The following is an 18,027-nucleotide window of genomic DNA, read 5'->3' as shown; positions in this document are numbered from 1 at the left end:
GAATCGGGGCTGTAGGTCACCTACGTCGGGTGGGGAAATGGAAGAGTAACGACTGTAGGTACTCACTTTGTTCGATTGCTATCAGCACCAGTAGCAGAAGCAGCAGCCTTTTACAGATTCCACCGGTGACTACGTTTCTACTGCAAGTCCGCATGATGACGAACGACGATGAAGACTACGGCGACTATGATGATGATGGGCTTTTATCTGCTTCTTCCGATGAACGGCAGCGGTTGCTGTGGTTGCTCGTTACCGGAGCTTTTGTTTAGGTTTTTTCGAGGTTTTTACGACTTTTTCACTATTTTTATTGCGGTGCTCACTTCACTAACTCTTCTTCTCGGAGTCCCCCTCCCGGGACTTGGGAAATTAATGTTTCCACCAGTTTTCAAACAGAAAAGAGTGCGCAAACGAACAATTAAGAAACCGAGCAATGAAAAACTACCTAATACACCTCTAATAAATCGCTATTCTTCTTCTTCTGAGCTTGCTTCTTCACTCGAACTCCCCGATGACCCGAATGGGGAAGTATTTATGACTTTCTTAATACATAAATTAAGTAAATCTCATTAGGTGATACATTTTTTCTAGCCTCGTCGCTCACCGCGCACACATTGATGATGGCCAGACTTTCAAACGTTCGCTCAGTTGATTTGTTTGTTTTTATCGCCTCGCCGCATTGATCACCGGGCGATCGTCAAGGCACAACGTCCAGGAGCGCCGCTTCGCCTTAGCGCTAATTAAGACGAATGGAAATCTTTTGGATGCAAAACAATCGCTTATCTTATCCGTTAGGCTAATTAATAACCCGACTGAGTGCGCTCACGGCAAGTGGCAGCCTTCGGCGAGATTTGCACAACTCAGCGAAACCTCAGCGCACGCGATCGCGATCTTCAACGCCGATTGGAGGATTCAACCACGCAATGCACCACGCTGCGATATCCAGCTTACATTCTTCGCGGCGCGAAAAGTCCAAATCGCGATCACTACAGCAGTCGTAGTAGGCGTTGACGGCTTTGGGTCAAAAAGTCAAACGGTGCGGTTAATGAATGAACCGCGATCGACCTTCCGTGAAGTGACTGCCGACTGCTCGTCGTACTGGCGAATCGATGAATGAATGAAAGCTACACACTTCACTACCGAAAAACGTTGAACCGGGTTCGCTGTACCACCCTTCCGACCCCCTCATGCACTCTTTGCTGGGGTATTTTCACACCACGATCTTCCTCGCGCTCTCTTCCTGCTTCCGATGCACAAAATGCTCTTTCTCTCTCACGTGCGCGCGATCCACTCAAGAATCCACACGTTGTTTCTTGTCTTGTAAACGCCACGCGCAATCGCCTTCTATCCACGCGAAACGATCCACCCTCGAAGACGAACTGTTGGAAACTGAAGACCGTCAACTCGACTCAAGACGTTGCATAGCTAGCGGGCACCTCCGTATTGCTCAAGTTCCTTCGCTCGTTCGCTCACTCCTCTCTCACCTTTAAGCACACGCAAGACTCTCCCTCTCTCTCTCTCTCAATGTGCATTTTTCGGTTTTAAGAATGAAAAACATCCACCGGAATGAATGAAAAGTGATTTTTTTACTGGTCATAGATTACTACGATGACGCGACGGGTGGTTCAAGTTCGCTCTTTCTCTCTCGTCTTCTCGGTTGACGGGGGAACTCTCCGGACATACCTGTATGATGTCTGTGCTCCGGTTTTCTTGGAAAACGGTGCAGTATTTACAGGTACAAGGTACATCTATCCTCTATCTACGCCGCAGTGTTTTAAATCATTAGTTTCGCAATCAAAATAGAATGAGTTCAAAAATATTGGTTTTAGATACTTACTTGGTACCTACTTATGATGAAGTTTCTCGTTAGCGTAGTTACGGTATCCAGCTTTTTACGCTCGCTATAAAACACTGGGGGGTGATTTGGGTTTGACATGTCTTGTCCACAGGTTTTATAGTTAGGTCTTAGTAGGCAGTGAAATGCGTTTGTTGATTTATATGTCAAAAATTTTCACTTTACTGTTATGATTTTTTTTTCGTATTTCGATTTTCATATAATTGCTATATTAATAAGTTTAATTTTTGTTTTATCTCATTTTAGGTACCTTGATCACCCTTCTTCTTAAAATTTCATCTGAAAACCGGAATTATAGACATGTGACAAATATCGATTTCTTTAGAACCTTGAACATGAACCCACCGCAACCGTGAGAGAAATCCACACAGGGTCCTTCCAAATTTCAATTAAGTCTTGAGAAGTATAATCCACAAATCTCGACACAGTTATAGGTCACGAAGTTCAGGACATAACTTTATTCGAATCTGGGCAAGACTCTCACATAACGCGTAAAACAAAACGGTTTGAGTTAGCAGAATTTCTAATGCAGTAACATTCTTGGCCCACTCGACATTATTCTTCTGAACTTTCGCCCACGACTCGAAAATGTTTGACAGACTTATCCTTGGTCAAATGACTTTCTTACTAAATCGGCCATCGCAAAGCCCATGTCTATTCAGAGCTTTAAGGCCGGTGTTACATGTTTTACATAAAAATGTAATGACTTTGTTTTGAAAAATGGTTTGGCAACACTGATCAAATAAAAAGCAGTTTTGAATTCCTGACGCTGTGAACAAGTCGTCTATCAATCCGAGCTCCGAAGTAAAATAGCATGAAACATGGTGCCAGAAGTGGCTGAGTATACCGGAAAATGGTTGTAGCAAGTATTTGTGATTACCGTTTGTCGAAACAACCATAGCGATCGAAGGAAGATAATTGCTCCGTGATAGTTTTGTGAAATTCGGAATCAGTGCGAATTATCGGAAAAAAAAGATGGCGACTGAGCATACGGACGATGGAATGGAAGGAGCCGCCGGCGGGCACAACAGCAAAAGCAGAGGTCAAGACGACAGCTCTACATCGCCTATCGTTGCAGCCGCCATGTCAGCAGCCGCCGCAAAAATGTTCAACAATAACATCCCGTTTCCCGAGCCGCTAGTTATGACAGGCAATGTGCGTCAAAATGTTGATGATTTCATTGAGGGTTTTGAAATCTATCTCATCGCTTCGGGTTTAGAAAACCGCGAGGAGCGAGTAAAAATAGCAACGTTTAAAGCAGCCTTAGGAGTTGAATCTCGGAAAATTTTCAATAATTGGCCGTTACAAGCAGCGGAAAAAGATACCGTGGTGGCCTGCTTGGCTTCATTGCGGAACTACATGATGCCGAAGCGAAACGTTAAGCTAGCGCGTTACGAGTTTCTACAGTGTAAACAACAACCGGCAGATGGAGTGAATGAAGAAGAATCCGTGGTACAGTTTATAAACAGAGCCAGAGCGCTTGTGAAGGATTGCAACTGGGGCGATCTTGAAGAAGAAATGTTGCGAGACGTGATTGTAGCCGGCCTTCGTGATACCCGTATGAAGAAAGCGTTCATCGATAAAGTGGAACTTACAGCGGTGGATGTCATCAATCAATGTATGTCAGAAGAAGCCACGATGATGGAAATGGAAAAGAACAAGTGGCTAGAAGAAGAACGACATTCTGTGAATAAAGTGTACTCAAAACAAAACAAAATAAAGCAGTGTGCCTACTGTGGTAAAGGATACCATCGCAATCTGCAAGAGTGTCCAGCAAGGGGAAGCACTTGCTTCTATTGCCATCAGCGCAACCACTTCGAAGCTATGTGCAGGAAGAAGCAAGAAGATAGGGAATTGCACAGGAAGAACAAAACACGTTCCAGTAAAATGGTGCATAAGATCAGCGACTCGGAATCTGAAGAAAGTTGTGCGGAAACAGAGCCTAAGGAGGAAATTGTGGATACTGTCGAGTACCTGTATAGTATCGATCAAGAACATGGCGGTTTGTTGAAGGCAGACTTGAGCTTCGGAACAGAGAACAAATCCAAAAAAGTGAAATGCATACTGGATAGTGGTGCATCGTGCAACGTGATTGGCCTCCCTACGTTGTTAGAGATTTTGGATGGCAAATCGGTAGAACTTGATAAACAGCAACCAGTCTTGAAGGGATTTGGTGGCTCATCAACTAGAGCGTTGGGCAGAGCTACATTGGATTTGCGACACAACGATAAGCAGTATAAAGCCGTTTTCACCGTTGTTGATTTTCGACAGATACCGATATTGTCGATGTACTCGTGTCTAAAGTTAAATCTATTGAAACTGTGCTTGTCGGTGTCGGCTGAACATGAAGTTACTGCGAAGAATATCGTTGCCAGATATCCAGGCGTGTTCCAAGGAATTGGTAAATTAGCTGGAGATGTTCACTTGGAAGTTGATCATTCAGTAAAGCCGGTGGTACAACCAGCACGCAGGATCCCAGTTACCTTGCGCGAGGAACTGAAAATTCAGTTAGATGAAATGGAGAAGCTGCAAATAATTTCGAAAGTGAACGAACCAACGGAATGGGTGAGTAATCTTGTCCTTGTAAAACGAAATAACAAAATTAGAGTCTGCATCGATCCTGTTGTTTTAAATACTGCTCTTAAACGTCCTCATTATCCAATTCCAACTGTCAATGAACTTCTACCTGAACTATCAAAAGCTAAAATTTTCACTACGGTTGACGCAAAATCTGGATTTTGGCAGGTGCAGCTGGATGAGGAAAGTTCGCGGCTTACGACTTTCTGGACTCCCTACGGTCGGTATCGTTGGTTGAGGATGCCGTTTGGGATTTCACCCGCTCCAGAAATCTTTCAACAGAAGCTACATGAAACAACACACGGATTGAAAGGAGTTCGAGTCCTAGCAGACGACGTGATAATTTTCGGATGTGGGAGCAGTTCAGAAGAGGCCATGATAGATCACAATAATAACCTCGATGCGTTTCTCAAGAGAATGAGTGAAAAAAACGTCAAACTCAACAAGGACAAGATACGTCTTTTCCAACCGCAAGTGAAATTTTTTGGACACATTCTCACCTCGGCGGGAGTAAAACCAGACCCTGAAAAAGTTCGTTCCATCATCGATATGCAACCACCGCAGGATGCTGCAGGGCTTCTCCGATTTTTGGGAATGATCACCTACCTCTCCAATTATCTGCCTAAATTGTCGACGATAGCTGAACCTCTAAGAAGACTAACTGGGAAGCAAGAAGCATGGAGATGGGAAGAAGAACACGATGCCGCGTTCGTTAAATTGAAGACGATGGTTTCACGAGCTCCTGTGCTGAAATATTTCGATGTCGATAAGGAGGTCACTATTCAGTGTGACAGTAGCAGTGTAGGATTGGGAGCAGTACTCCTGCAAGAAGGTCAGCCTGTGTGTTACGCTTCGAAAACGTTGACACCAACGGAAAGAAGGTATGCACAAATTGAAAAGGAAACATTAGCCATACTGTATGCCTGCCGGAAATTCGAGATGTATATTATCGGGAAGGACGTTACGGTTCAGACTGATCATCAACCTTTGTTGCGGATCTTCAAGAAGCCATTGAATGAAGCACCGATGAGACTTCAACGAATGCTATTAGGATTGCAAAGGTACAAGGTTAAGCTACTATTTAAGCCTGGAAAGGAAGTCGTTATCGCCGACATGTTATCAAGGGCAGCACTTACTGAAAGTGACCTTACTGACAGAAGTATTTACGACGTCTACACAATGGACATGGACTTCACGCTGGCGGACTATGAAGCGATCAACTCAGCGGAGTATATACCTATTTCCGACTTTCGTCTGGATCAACTTCGCCGAGCATCGTCTGAAGATCCGGATATCCAAACAATCATTCGATTCATTGTGGACGGGTGGCCTTTAACGATTGGAGAGTTGCCAGAGAGAATGAGGATTTACTGGAAGTACAAAAACGAATTCTACACCCAGAACGGATTGGTCTACAGGAATATTCGTATATTGGTACCGGTTAGTCTTCGATCAAACATTTTGGAACGTTTGCACACTTCTCACTCTGGTCTCGAAGCAACAATGAAACTCGCTCGTGACACTGTTTTTTGGCCAGGAATCAATGACCAAATACGCCAACGCATTCAGAGTTGTTATTCTTGTCTGAAATTTGCCCCAAATCAACAAAGAGAACCTATACAAACACATCAAATTCCATGTTACCCGTACCAAAAGATCTCTCTCGATTTGTGTGAGCTCCAACTCAAAGGCAGCAAACACGTGTATTTGATAACGGTTGATCATTTTTCTGACTTCATCGAAGTCGATGAGCTCCAAAGAAATGCAACCGCTTCGAATGTGGTCAATAAGTGCCGCCAAAACTTTGCCCGGTACGGCACTGATGGTGGTCCGCAGTTCAACAGCGCTGAATTCAGGAAGTTGGCTACGGAGTGGGAATTCCTTCATACGATGTCTGCTCCTCACCACCAACAAGCCAACGGCAAAGCAGAAGCAGCGGTGAAAATAATTAAACAGTTGCTAAAGAAAACAGGAGAAACTAATTCGGATTTTTGGAAAGCATTACAACAGTGGCGTAACGTTCCGAATAACTGTGGAAGTTCTCCGGCACAAAGGATGTTCTGTCGTCGTATAAGATTCAACGTTCCTATGGCTGAAGCAAAATACACATCACATATTCAAGCGGGAGTAAAGGAGCGTATTAAGAAGAATCGTCAAACTGCAAAGTACTACTATGATCGCACAGCGAAGAGTCTTCCACCGTTGGAAATAGGACAGCCAGTATTTGTTAAGAAAAAACCTACTGACAATACGTGGTTACCTGGAGAAGTAAAGGCTACTGCAACTGATCGATCCACAATCGTTGACGTTCGTGGTCAGCAATTACGGCGTGATAACGTGATGATCAAACGTGTACCGCAAGCAGCTTCTCATCATTCACTACTATCTGGAAACGAGGTCACAGCAAGGTCTGATAATAGCCGGAAACCTGAACCACAGCTGGATGCAAATCCCACGATTGATTCCAGTAATCAAGGAACACCATGTAGACCATCCTCAGCACCGGAAGTGACATCGGAGCGACCCAAAAGACGTATTCTTGTTCCCAAACGTTTTAAAGATTTTGAAATGTATTGATAAGCTCAATTCTTCAATTGATGAAAAGGGAGATGTTACATGTTTTACATAAAAATGTAATGACTTTGTTTTGAAAAATGGTTTGGCAACACTGATCAAATAAAAAGCAGTTTTGAATTCCTGACGCTGTGAACAAGTCGTCTATCAATCCGAGCTCCGAAGTAAAATAGCATGAAACAGCCGGTTTGCTACTGACAAGAAAAGGAATCGCCTATCTCGATGCGTGGAAAATTTCTCCCAAGAAATGGTCAAGAAAATCACTTTTTTCTGATCGCAGTACGCAGTTGAGAAGAAATGTCACTTCAAAGGGGGCTCTCTGTAGGAAATTTCTTGACCCTTTTGAGTCAAGGAATTTCTTTACTTTTCTTGAGCGAAACAGCATACTTAGCTTTAGAATTAAATTGTAATGTCATAGAAACTAATGAGAATTTATCAGTTTGAGTAGTACTTCAAATCTTCCTCTGAGTTAGGTTCTCAAGCGGGATGTTAAGCGGTTTATTTCTGAATGACTTCTTTATTCAAAATCAATTACTTTCACCAATTTTGTTTCAGTATAGGTTCAGTTTATTTCGTAGCTAATAATTGTATCATCAATCATCATCGCTAAGGCACTTATCACTGCTACATATAAACCTAAAATAAATAGTAGAAAAATAAGAAAATCAAAAACCTATTCTAGTTTGGATTTTCAGATACCAAGAGCGGTGAACCCGTTGAACTCTGACATTACAACGTAAACATTAAAAATTTATATCTTCTAAAAGCTTGCTTCGATCGAGCTATAAAAAATATAGTGTACGCACGAAATGCCAAATGGGGGTGATTCAAATATTATAGCGAATTAGCGTTAAAAGCTGGATAGGGTAAGTGTTCCTTTAGTTGTGGGTGTTCCTATAGTTGCGGTAGTGCCGTTTTCACTGATCTTATTACATTAACCACAGAACCGACACTGTCAATCGACGTATTGGCTTGTTGATACACGGAATAGTTGAAAAGAGCGTTCAAATTGCTTTAAAACTGATGAAATATCACAAAAATTGCTAAAACTTTTTTTAACTTGTACCAATAGTTGCGGTAAAGTGTTCCCATAGTGATGGATTCCATAAGAAAACAACGGATACCGCAACTATAGGAACACAAATTAAAAATACATCGCAACTAAAGGAACAGTGTACCAATAGTGGAGGTATTATTTTTCACTGACATGCCGTGGATTACTGCGATGAAATAATTTTTCTCATTAAGTCAATGATAGTTACTTCCCGTTACAACATTAACATGTACATTAATTGCGCTTCTTGAATTTAGGCGGTTAAATGAAGTTTATTCGTGCTTAGTACCTACACTATTGGTACATCTACACTACTTCGTAGATTGGATACTACCAACATTTATTTTTATTTTTGATAATCTTATTCAGGCTGCCTTCAAGAACAAGGAAGGGTAGTATTCCTTGATCCAATCTTGAATAAGAAGACCAAAACCATAAATATCGCTATTCCTGGCCACGCCCATCTTTACCGTAACATGGGATAGAGGAAGAAAATGTTGATGTAGCACTTACTGAATTAGAGGCCACTGACTCAGCGACACCCACGTAAGTGCTACGGAGGTTGGGGTTGGGAGTGGTAAAAGGTCAGGATTCGCTTTGAAAGCTAGCGATAGACACAGGGCATTTTTTGTTTAAGTGTTTTTAATTTAATCTTTAAAATGCCAGCAATCAAAGAGAAGATATTTGTCTTATTTAAGGTATATGGTTAATTATAATCCACATAGTACTTTCCGTTTTAAATGATTATGTATACGACGAATCAAGTGTTGGTATCGGCTTATTAATGGTTTAAAAGCAGAACCGATCTTTCAAGGGTCATCGGTAGAAAATAAGAACAAAAACAAAACCGCAGCGCGTAAGACTTGCAGTATTTTTTGAACCAGGTATTCGAAAATTGAACATTAGAAACAAAAAACGTACTCAGCTCATTAAAATAAAGAAAAAAACGAACGGACGCGCATCTTTGTGTTTCAACCTGAGACGAGACTCGCGAAGACGGTCTTCTTTTTCTGTGATTGCTGAGTTTTTTCGTATTCCACTTTTTGTTTATACCAATTATGCGCATGCTGTTCAAATCCTCACATGAACCTCTCAGCAAAAAATGATTGAGTTTGCATCACATCGAATCATAAATAGCTGTTTGAGTGAAATTTCATGCCAGCAAACGTAGCAGACATTAGAAATAATTAATCTTCTGCTTAGATTTATCAGCAACTTTGGAAAAAACTGCTCCGCCGACTGAGGTTTCTAATAACAGTTTACTTATCATTTTTTCAGCCATAAAAACGGTGGGCTGCATTTGACGTTCCGTGAGAGGGGAATCTGGGCTGCATATGACGTTGATATTTTTCCTCTTCGCGAGTCTCTCTCAGGTTTCAACTATCCAGCTTTTTACGCTAGCTATAAAACTGCAGGGGGTGATTTGACTTTGACTTTACTTACCTACCAAGTTTATAGTTTAGTCTTAGTAAGCCATGCTTTTCGATTGATGATTGAAATGTCAATAATTTTCACTGGATCTGTTTTGCGCCTGAGTATTTTTTGTAAAGCCACCTCTTTTTTTATTAATCCTTTTTTTTCATTTTAGGCATCGATACGAGAATAGCGTTTAGTCTAGACACGATTGATAGAGAAAAAGATAGGGTACATATTTATTTTTGAGAGAACTGCACGTCCCAGCCGCAAAACCTCATGAATCTCATCACGGTTTACAATTTTATGTGTATGCCGTGGATCTCACGATAGAATGGGAAATTAAAACTTATATTCCTTGTAAATTATCAATTGTCTGCAGATTGTGAATGTATTAGAAGTATAATTTTTGATCTTCGGCAAGGTCTATGTCGTTCATGAACAGATCCATGCTCCATACATGCTATTACATAGCCTCAACTGGGAAGTATGTCGGTTTAAACCATACCTTCATCATTTGCAGGAGACAGAGCATGTATTGGATCTGAAAAACAAGACCTAGGATGGAGCTGTGGTAAAGCTTCGTTCAAATAAAAAAAAGGGTCATCAAACGACCACAATTTGGGCTGTTTCATCAAGCGGTATTTTCTGAAATCCATAAATACGTTCACCTGCCACCCATGGTCTGTCTTGCAGAAGAAGCTCAAACAAAATCAGTAGTATTTGATCTTTTGAGTAATTGTCTTGGCACCAAATTTGTCGTACAGTTCTCAACATTTATTGACGCTGTTCAGTTTAAGGAATATAGCGAACTAACAGGAATTAATCCTTAGTTCTATGACCGCTTATTATAAACCTAAAATGGCAAAAATATAGTGTTAAATACAGAAAACCAGCGACAACTTAAAAAAATCATTATGTGAAATGAAATACTTATTTTTTGACGTGCCTTCTTATCAACATAAAAAAATCATATTTGCATCAAAGATTATAGCAAGCTAGCGTAAAAAGCTCAAAAACCGAGTAATCTCGAACTGATGATGCATGGCACAAAAAAAAAACAGAACGTTCCCGCGGCAGTTATTAGGATTGAACTATTGCTAATAATATTCAGATAATAATTTGGAACAAACTCACCGGATCTCCTAATTCGGTATAGCTGCTAAAGATGACCAATCTTTCCAACCAATCTTTCGTCCTTCTGTGTACTTCACCATAAACACATTGCTGATATAATCTTGTCAGCCAAACTACTACTTATGATGAAGTTTCTCGATACAAAAAGGTTTTCTTAAATCTTGGTATTATGAGTTTGATTTTATATAAAGGGCAGAGGATTAGGAAATACGTCTTGTCTCGTGTGTGGGCGGTATTTAAAAAGTATTTTGCGATTTTTAGGAAAGTTTCGCGGGGCACGGTAGCCGCAGAGTTCTACCGTAGCTGTCAAAGTTCTATCACAGGCTTCAATATCATTTTATCATTGAAGCTAATAATTCAATCATAGTATGCTTGAAAGAGAAAACGCTATGGAAAATATCAATAAACAACTATCATCTAGAGTCTAGACGGTATCCAAGGTATAATTGAAGTCTACTGATGATTTACCAGTGCAAATCAGTGATGTGACAGCAGAGGTAGTTTTTCGTTGAACCGTAGAAAGGAAAGTTTTCCCTGAAAATGCACTATCAAATCTGCTTTTACTTTTTAAGTCATAGGTTGTTCGGTTTTCCATTTTAATACTCCTCCTCAACATATTGACTCTGCACGCAAACAAATTTTAAGAATTAAGAACTGCATCAACGATTTTCAACCGACTACACATATCTGTTAAGTTTACTATAATCTGTTATAAATCACTGAGCAGTGCAGTAAAAGTGATTATCTCCATAGTAGCCTCGACTACAAAGCATTGTATTTCAATCCATGACACCCACCGTACAACACTAGACTGATGCACATTTTGCTCCCCTATGCTTGAACGATGTCAATTATGATGAAAATGATCCTCCCAAAATATGAAGTGATTCGGAAGAAATTTGGTTGTGCACACGCTATTTGAAGTTTATATGGAAATTACTATGAAAAAGGCAAACCATTTGTGTTCAGTCCCATAACTGCTCGTCAAAATAATTTATGGAAAAGTGAACACACTCATCTCATGTAAAAATTTCCCAGCTACAACTTTGCCGAAGACCACATTTCGATGGGACGTAAGGATAATTTGTTATTATTGATAATAAAGTCTTAAACATGCTGAGATGATTATTCAATTACTTTCAGAGCAACACTGCTTTTTTGCTGTAGAACATAGTAGCCTGGATTACTTTGATCTATTCTACCCGCCATGAGCACCACTGTTGCCTGCCGAACAGTTGGAGAAGCATGCTACATGTAAACCAACTTTATGATGATGAATAACAATTTATCCTGAGGTCCAATCAAAAAGTGGTCTTCGGCAAAGTTGTAGCTGGGAGGATTTCACATTAGAAGAATTTGTTCACTTTTCCATAAAATATTATGACGAAGAGATAGAGGGCTTAAAACAAAAGATTGGCGTTTTCCATAGTAATCTCTATATAAACTTCAAATGGCGTGTGCACAGTCAAATTTCTTCCGAACCACTTCAAACTTTGGGAGGATGCTATTTACCATAATTAAAATTGTTTAAGCATAGGGGAGCAAACATTTCAAAATTTGCATCACTCTAGTACAACACAGTGTGGTCAGAAGCATAATGCCAAACTTGTAAAATCTAGAATGTTTCTAGTCATAAATACTACAACTCTGGTTAAATAAACAGAAACATATTCTTGTTTAGTGATGGTTACTATGTTTTTGTGGAGTTAACAGATTAATGTAGTCGGTTGAAAATTGTTGGTGTAATTTTACCATGGATTCAGTAGTTTCTACAATAAAATTAATTTTAGTGTGGATTCCCATAGCTCCCATATACAAGCAGTCCATTAGTTGTTTATCTATACTGATATAAACGATATTGTTGGATAGTACCCACCGTTTTGGCAACTGCAATAGTTCTTTTATTATAGCAATTGATCTTCCCGGCTTCATCGATGTCGATGTTGAACGTTGCTCTAAGGCGCTTCAACCAAAGCGATTCTTGGACGGCTACCGAGAGTGCCATGAGCCTATGCATGCTATAAAACATTTGACTTTTACTGTGCGCCCTGTTTTCAAGTTGCCCATGAGATAGAGCGAGACAGCACCAAAACACGGCGCACAGTAAAAGTCATGAGAACAAAAGAATTTATGGCACGTACAGAGGCTCATGTACTCTGCTATACATGTCGAAAGTGCTACTATATGCTGACGCTTGCAGCACCATGAAATTGCACCACCTTGCGCGATGAAAACAAATCCAGTAAAGGATTTCCGATCCTCACTGATCGTAGTAGCCCAATCAGCATCGGAGTACCCGATGATCGTCGAATCCGTTTATTTCTTGTAGGTCAAACCCTGGGAGGGAGAAACCAATACAAAATTTCTGTACGTCATAGTGAGCCGGGATTCCGCTGTCACGAACTGTCACTGTGAGCCCAGATCTCAAACATTGGACTAACATAGAAAAAGCGCGTAACTGATTAAAACACATTTTCGCATTTCATCAAAAGTGACAAAAATCGAATGAAAATCAATTCATGCACATAATGCAAGTAATGTTACGTGAGCACCTTTCAATCTGATTGAATATAAAGCATTGAAAAACGCATCATTTTACTTTTTTCCAATGAAAAGGAATATTTAGTGCATAGAAAACTGTGGCCCTTTTTGCATGTTTTGTTGTGCCTTGATTGTTGTTGGCAAGCTGGAGTTATCTTGCAGTTCAAACAAACGATGTTCTATATTTCGTGTGTAGTATCTGTGCCTCCCTCCCAGGTCAAACCCTGGGAGGGAGAAACTAATACGAAATTTATGTACGTCAAGGTGAGCCGAGATTCTGCTGTCACGAACTGTCACTGTGAGCCCAGATCTGAAACAATGGACAAACATGATAAAAGCGCGTAATTGATTAAAACACATTTTTGCATTTTATCAAATGTGACAAAAAATCGATTGAAAAGCTATTCATGCTTATTCAAAAGTAATGTCACAATAGAACCTTCTATTCTGATTGAATATAAAGTATGCAAATACGCATCATTTTACTTTTTTCAATAAAAACGAAAATGAAATGCATAGAAAACTTTGGTCCTTTTTCCATGTTTGTCCAGAACGATCGAAGGAACACAACAAAAGAAAACTACCGATTTTCATCAAGTCTGCCTTGATTGTCGTTGGCAAGCTGGAGTTTTCTTGCAGTTCGAAATAACTTTGTGTCATATTTCGTGTGTAGTGTCGGTGTCTCCCTCCCAGGTCAAACCTAAGACAATATGTGACAGGTTAAAGTACAAAACGAAACCAATTGCCTGTCAAAAAAGACCATTGGTTGTTTTGGCAAATGCCTGCTTTCTCATCGTTGAGTATAATTGCAACAGGGCATTTTGTTGCTAGTTCGGCCGTGTTGCTAGATCAAAGATTCGAGTTTTCATCTTCTTCTTTTTTCTGGCATTACGTCCCACTGGGACAAAGCCTGCTTCTCAGCTTAGTGTTGAATACCATGAATAAATATTTCATAGGTGAATGTGGACTAAAATCTGACCTAAATATGTTTACAATTTTTTATCGATAAGAAATAGAGACTTTTTGTGTTCAGATAACATGTGTACATGTGAACAACTTTGTATAAGGTGCGGTTTGTAGTTTGGATAGGTGTTTATGACAAAACACTCCATGTCTTAGTACAGCGAAAGCAAAGAAATTTCATGTTTCGGCAAAATTGTTTATAACTAGGGAAAGTTTACCAGTTATGGCTAAAGTGATTCTCTATTTGATGATATGTAAAATTTCAAATAGATATAGCTTTTATATTTTCAATCTTTCTCTGAATGTTCTAACAACAAGCTATCAGTTAATAACAAAGCTATTAGTTAATAACTGTGGAAGTGTTCATAACAACACTAAACTGAAAAGCAGACTCTGTCCCAATTGGGACGAAAATAAAAAGAACAAAAACAAAATATACTTGATATTTAACCACCACAATACATAAAAAATCACATTTTAAAACAATATTATTACTACATATCGCGAAATAAGGGGAACCATTATGGCCATAACTGGCACATCTACCTTACATATTTTACAACTTTGTCGAAGACTTTAAGTCTTTAATTTTAATTTATGTTATTTTTATCGCTCTTTTAGATCATCAAATTAATAAAACTAAAAGAAATGGCTTTTCATATAAAAAAACTTCTTCGAAGAAGGCACAAAATATCTACAACCAATGGTTTTGAAGTTATTATATTTTTATCGTGAAATCGACGATTCAAAACACTGTGCTACGGAGGAGAGCCATAGAGCTCATTCAATTCGCATATTACTACAAAGGCATATTTTTTTGGATTGGACTTTATCGTCTTGCCTTCGTTTGTTTGGTGAATGAGGAGTCGAGGAAAGGAATGTAAGGAGCAAGAAGAAGAATGAGGGTCGTCGTCGTTGTCTCGCGCATACCGGCAGGTTATATGTGGTTTACGGTGCATGCCTACTGCGACTGAGGTGGAATGGAGCTGAATGCACCTTCGCGTGGAAGACACTGACAGCTAGTAGTTTGATAGACAGACACGTTATACTGTGCGTTGTGGAGAGTAGTTGGCGCTGTGCAAAATGACTTGATTGGTGAGTCATCGTGGGAATGTTGTGAAATACTAACCGATGATTTGTTTAGGGGGGAATTGCACGATTGGTGATTAGAGTGGTTGTTAGTAATGATTATGGTAATGATGGCAATCGACGAGACAGGTGCGGATCAGAGCTGTCTGGGCGGGATTTTGACAGTTTTGACTCTAAGTGGGAATTTGAGCTGTTACTAATCTGTCAATTATTCTTTTTCGCTAATTTGAAAGAATATTGTTCCATATCTAGCTGTTATTTATGTATGTTATTCTATGATACGCAGGTTTTTGTTTTCTCTGGAATACCTTTAGAAACTTCTTAGCACATATCTTTTTGAAGGCTTGGTCATTATTTCAAAGCAAGTCTCTTCAAACCTCTTTTAGAATCAAAATGGTCTCTAAAGTCATATTTCTAATTTTATATCAAATTTTCTTCTGAATCTAATCTGCAGTGCAGAGAATTCTGGTATTGATCATTGAGTTTCCAAAGATTTCTACGTGAGTCCTCCACGCAATATTCAAGCATTTCTCCATAGATTTCTAGAGGAATTGCTTTAGAAACTTTTCCGTCTAGCGTTTATTTCAGGATTACACTCACGGACTCCTCCAGAATTATCCTCTAAAATACCTCTATAGATTCCACCAGCAGTTCTTCCCTGCGATCTTCCAGAAATCACTTCAACGATTTCTCAGTTGACGCTTAAATGAATTCCTCCAGATATTTTTTTAACCAATCCAACCTCTAAGGAGGTTTTTTCAGGAATGATGCTAGAAATGGAAATAGCCATTGTCTTCTTCTTCTTCTTCTTGGCGTTACGTCACAACTGGGACAAAGCCTGCTTCTCAGATTAGTGTTCTTATGAGCACTTCCACAGTTATTAACTGAGAGCTTTCTTTGCCGATTGACCATTTTTGCATGTGTATATCGTGTGGCAGGTACGAAGATACTCTATGCCCTGGGAATCGAGAAAATTTCCTTTACGAAAAGATCCTCGACCAGCGGGATTTGAACCCACGACCCTCAGCATGGTCATGCTGAATAGCTGCGCGTTTACCGCTACGGCTATCTGGGCCCCATTGTACCATAGACAAATAAGAAGCCTTACTCACTTCCAAATTATGCGGACTGGTTTCAATTCGGCCCTAAAATTTCTTACAGGGTTTCCACTAGAAATTCGACTGAAATTGCCCTTGAAGTTGTTTCACATATTCATCCTGGATCATGATGCTGGTTGAAAATTTCATGCTTAGATTTATTTTTTAGAAACATCCTTAGAGGATGTGAAATCAAAATATCCGATGCGTGACTATGAACCTGCCTCCTGTGACATTTCTCTTAAAAAACGCCAAAAGAAATTTTAACATGAGCTCCTGGAGTAACCATAGTAATAACAAAATGTGGTGTAGACAATACCTGGAATACTGAACAATACCCAATAATGGTATTGGTATGCATAGCTTAGTGAGAATCATTCGTTTGTGCTCGGGACACCATAATCCCTGCCGAAAAAGTAATACCATTAATTTTAGCCGATCGATTATTAATCTCCAGTACTCCAGTTTGAACATCAAGTTCGAATCTGTGCTTATTCAGGAGAGCCCAATTTCGTACAAAATCAAGTGTTGCTCTCTGTCTTCACACTCACATCAGAGCGAAATTCAATCGCTCTCCCATCGGATGCTGATGCATTTCGGCGAACCGTGTTGATCTTTTTCTCGTCTATTCCGTTTTCGTGTCGCATTTCGCTCTTCTTCGCATCCGAGCGAAAAATCTCATCATGCTTGGTGGCGATCTTCATCAAATTTTAATCACGTTCCGGTCAACATGTGGCAAGCGCTGGTCGGTGGTTGATTCTCTTTCGGACCCCAAATTCGTAATCAGAGCAACCATTGACGAGATTCCTCTCGATCCGTGTCCCTATCATTATCATCATCATCCTGAGTGATGATAAGCATTTTCATCGGCCTACTTGAGCCGATAATATTTGAGATGACATCGCTTGAAACAGAATCCATCATATCATTTCTTGATATCATGGCATGCTGGGACCTCTAGCGGATGTTGACGAAGCTTTTCCCCATTACAGTTCTATGGTTCAATATCGGAGTCGGATGTGACGTTCGTTGGGCCATGGGTTCAATACTCTTGCTTCCGCAGTGAGCCGCAAGAAGCAAAACGAATCCAACCAAAGCTTGATTCTCCGGCCCATGGAAAGAGTGAGAAAAGTGAAGAACCTCCGAAAACTCGGTTTGAATTACTTTTTCTCTAGTTGGGCATCGGAGGCAACCATGAAGGGAGGAGGAGGGAATTGGTTCGGTAGGAGGCGATGAGATGGATTTTTTAATGTATTTCTAAAATGCATCCAATTTCGCAAACTCATTTTCATGGTAAATACATTTCCATCGATCATCACGGGCTCCGAAGCATCTTCTTTTCTTCTGCTGCTGCTGCTGGGAATGAGCAAGAAGTGCGGTACAATGAGTGGGGGGAATGTGAGCGGTTTGAATAGCCGAGCCGTGCGGTGGAGCTGTGATTGAGGAATCGGTTTTTCATGAATGAACTGCGCGAGGGGTTCGGCAATTGCTTCTGCCTCGAGATAAGGAAACGTGAAGGAAGGGGGAAAAAGTGCGTAATAAATGTGTAATAACTGCTAAAGAAACTTATCACTTACATAGCTCGCGGCATGGGCGTAGCCAGGGTTTTCTAAGAGTCTCATCTAAGAATTTATTCTGAAATGCTCTTTAATAAGGTCATCAATAAATTGTTATACGGCTTTCTTAAATTCAAAATGTTTATTTTTTCAAGGTTTTTAAGAATTTCGTGA

The 18,027-nt window shown here is 40.1% G+C and overlaps 1 protein-coding gene across 1 annotated transcript in view; it reads right to left on the bottom strand.

The window, feature by feature from the left end:
• LOC5568348 overlaps positions 1-1,398 on the bottom strand; it is a 98,395-nt gene extending 96,997 nt beyond the window's left edge. The window contains exon 1 of the mRNA XM_021838260.1: positions 67-1,398. Coding sequence (XP_021693952.1) covers positions 67-154 — 88 coding nt within the window. The 5' untranslated portion in view covers positions 155-1,398. The remainder of the gene's footprint in view (positions 1-66) is intronic.
• Between the last annotated feature and the right edge of the window lie 16,629 nt (positions 1,399-18,027).

Source organism: Aedes aegypti, chromosome 1 (assembly GCF_002204515.2).
Source record: "Aedes aegypti strain LVP_AGWG chromosome 1, AaegL5.0 Primary Assembly, whole genome shotgun sequence".
Taxonomy (NCBI): domain Eukaryota; kingdom Metazoa; phylum Arthropoda; class Insecta; order Diptera; family Culicidae; genus Aedes; species Aedes aegypti.
The sequence above is the reverse complement of the archived record's forward strand: the minus strand, read 5'-3'. Positions and strand labels throughout refer to the sequence as shown.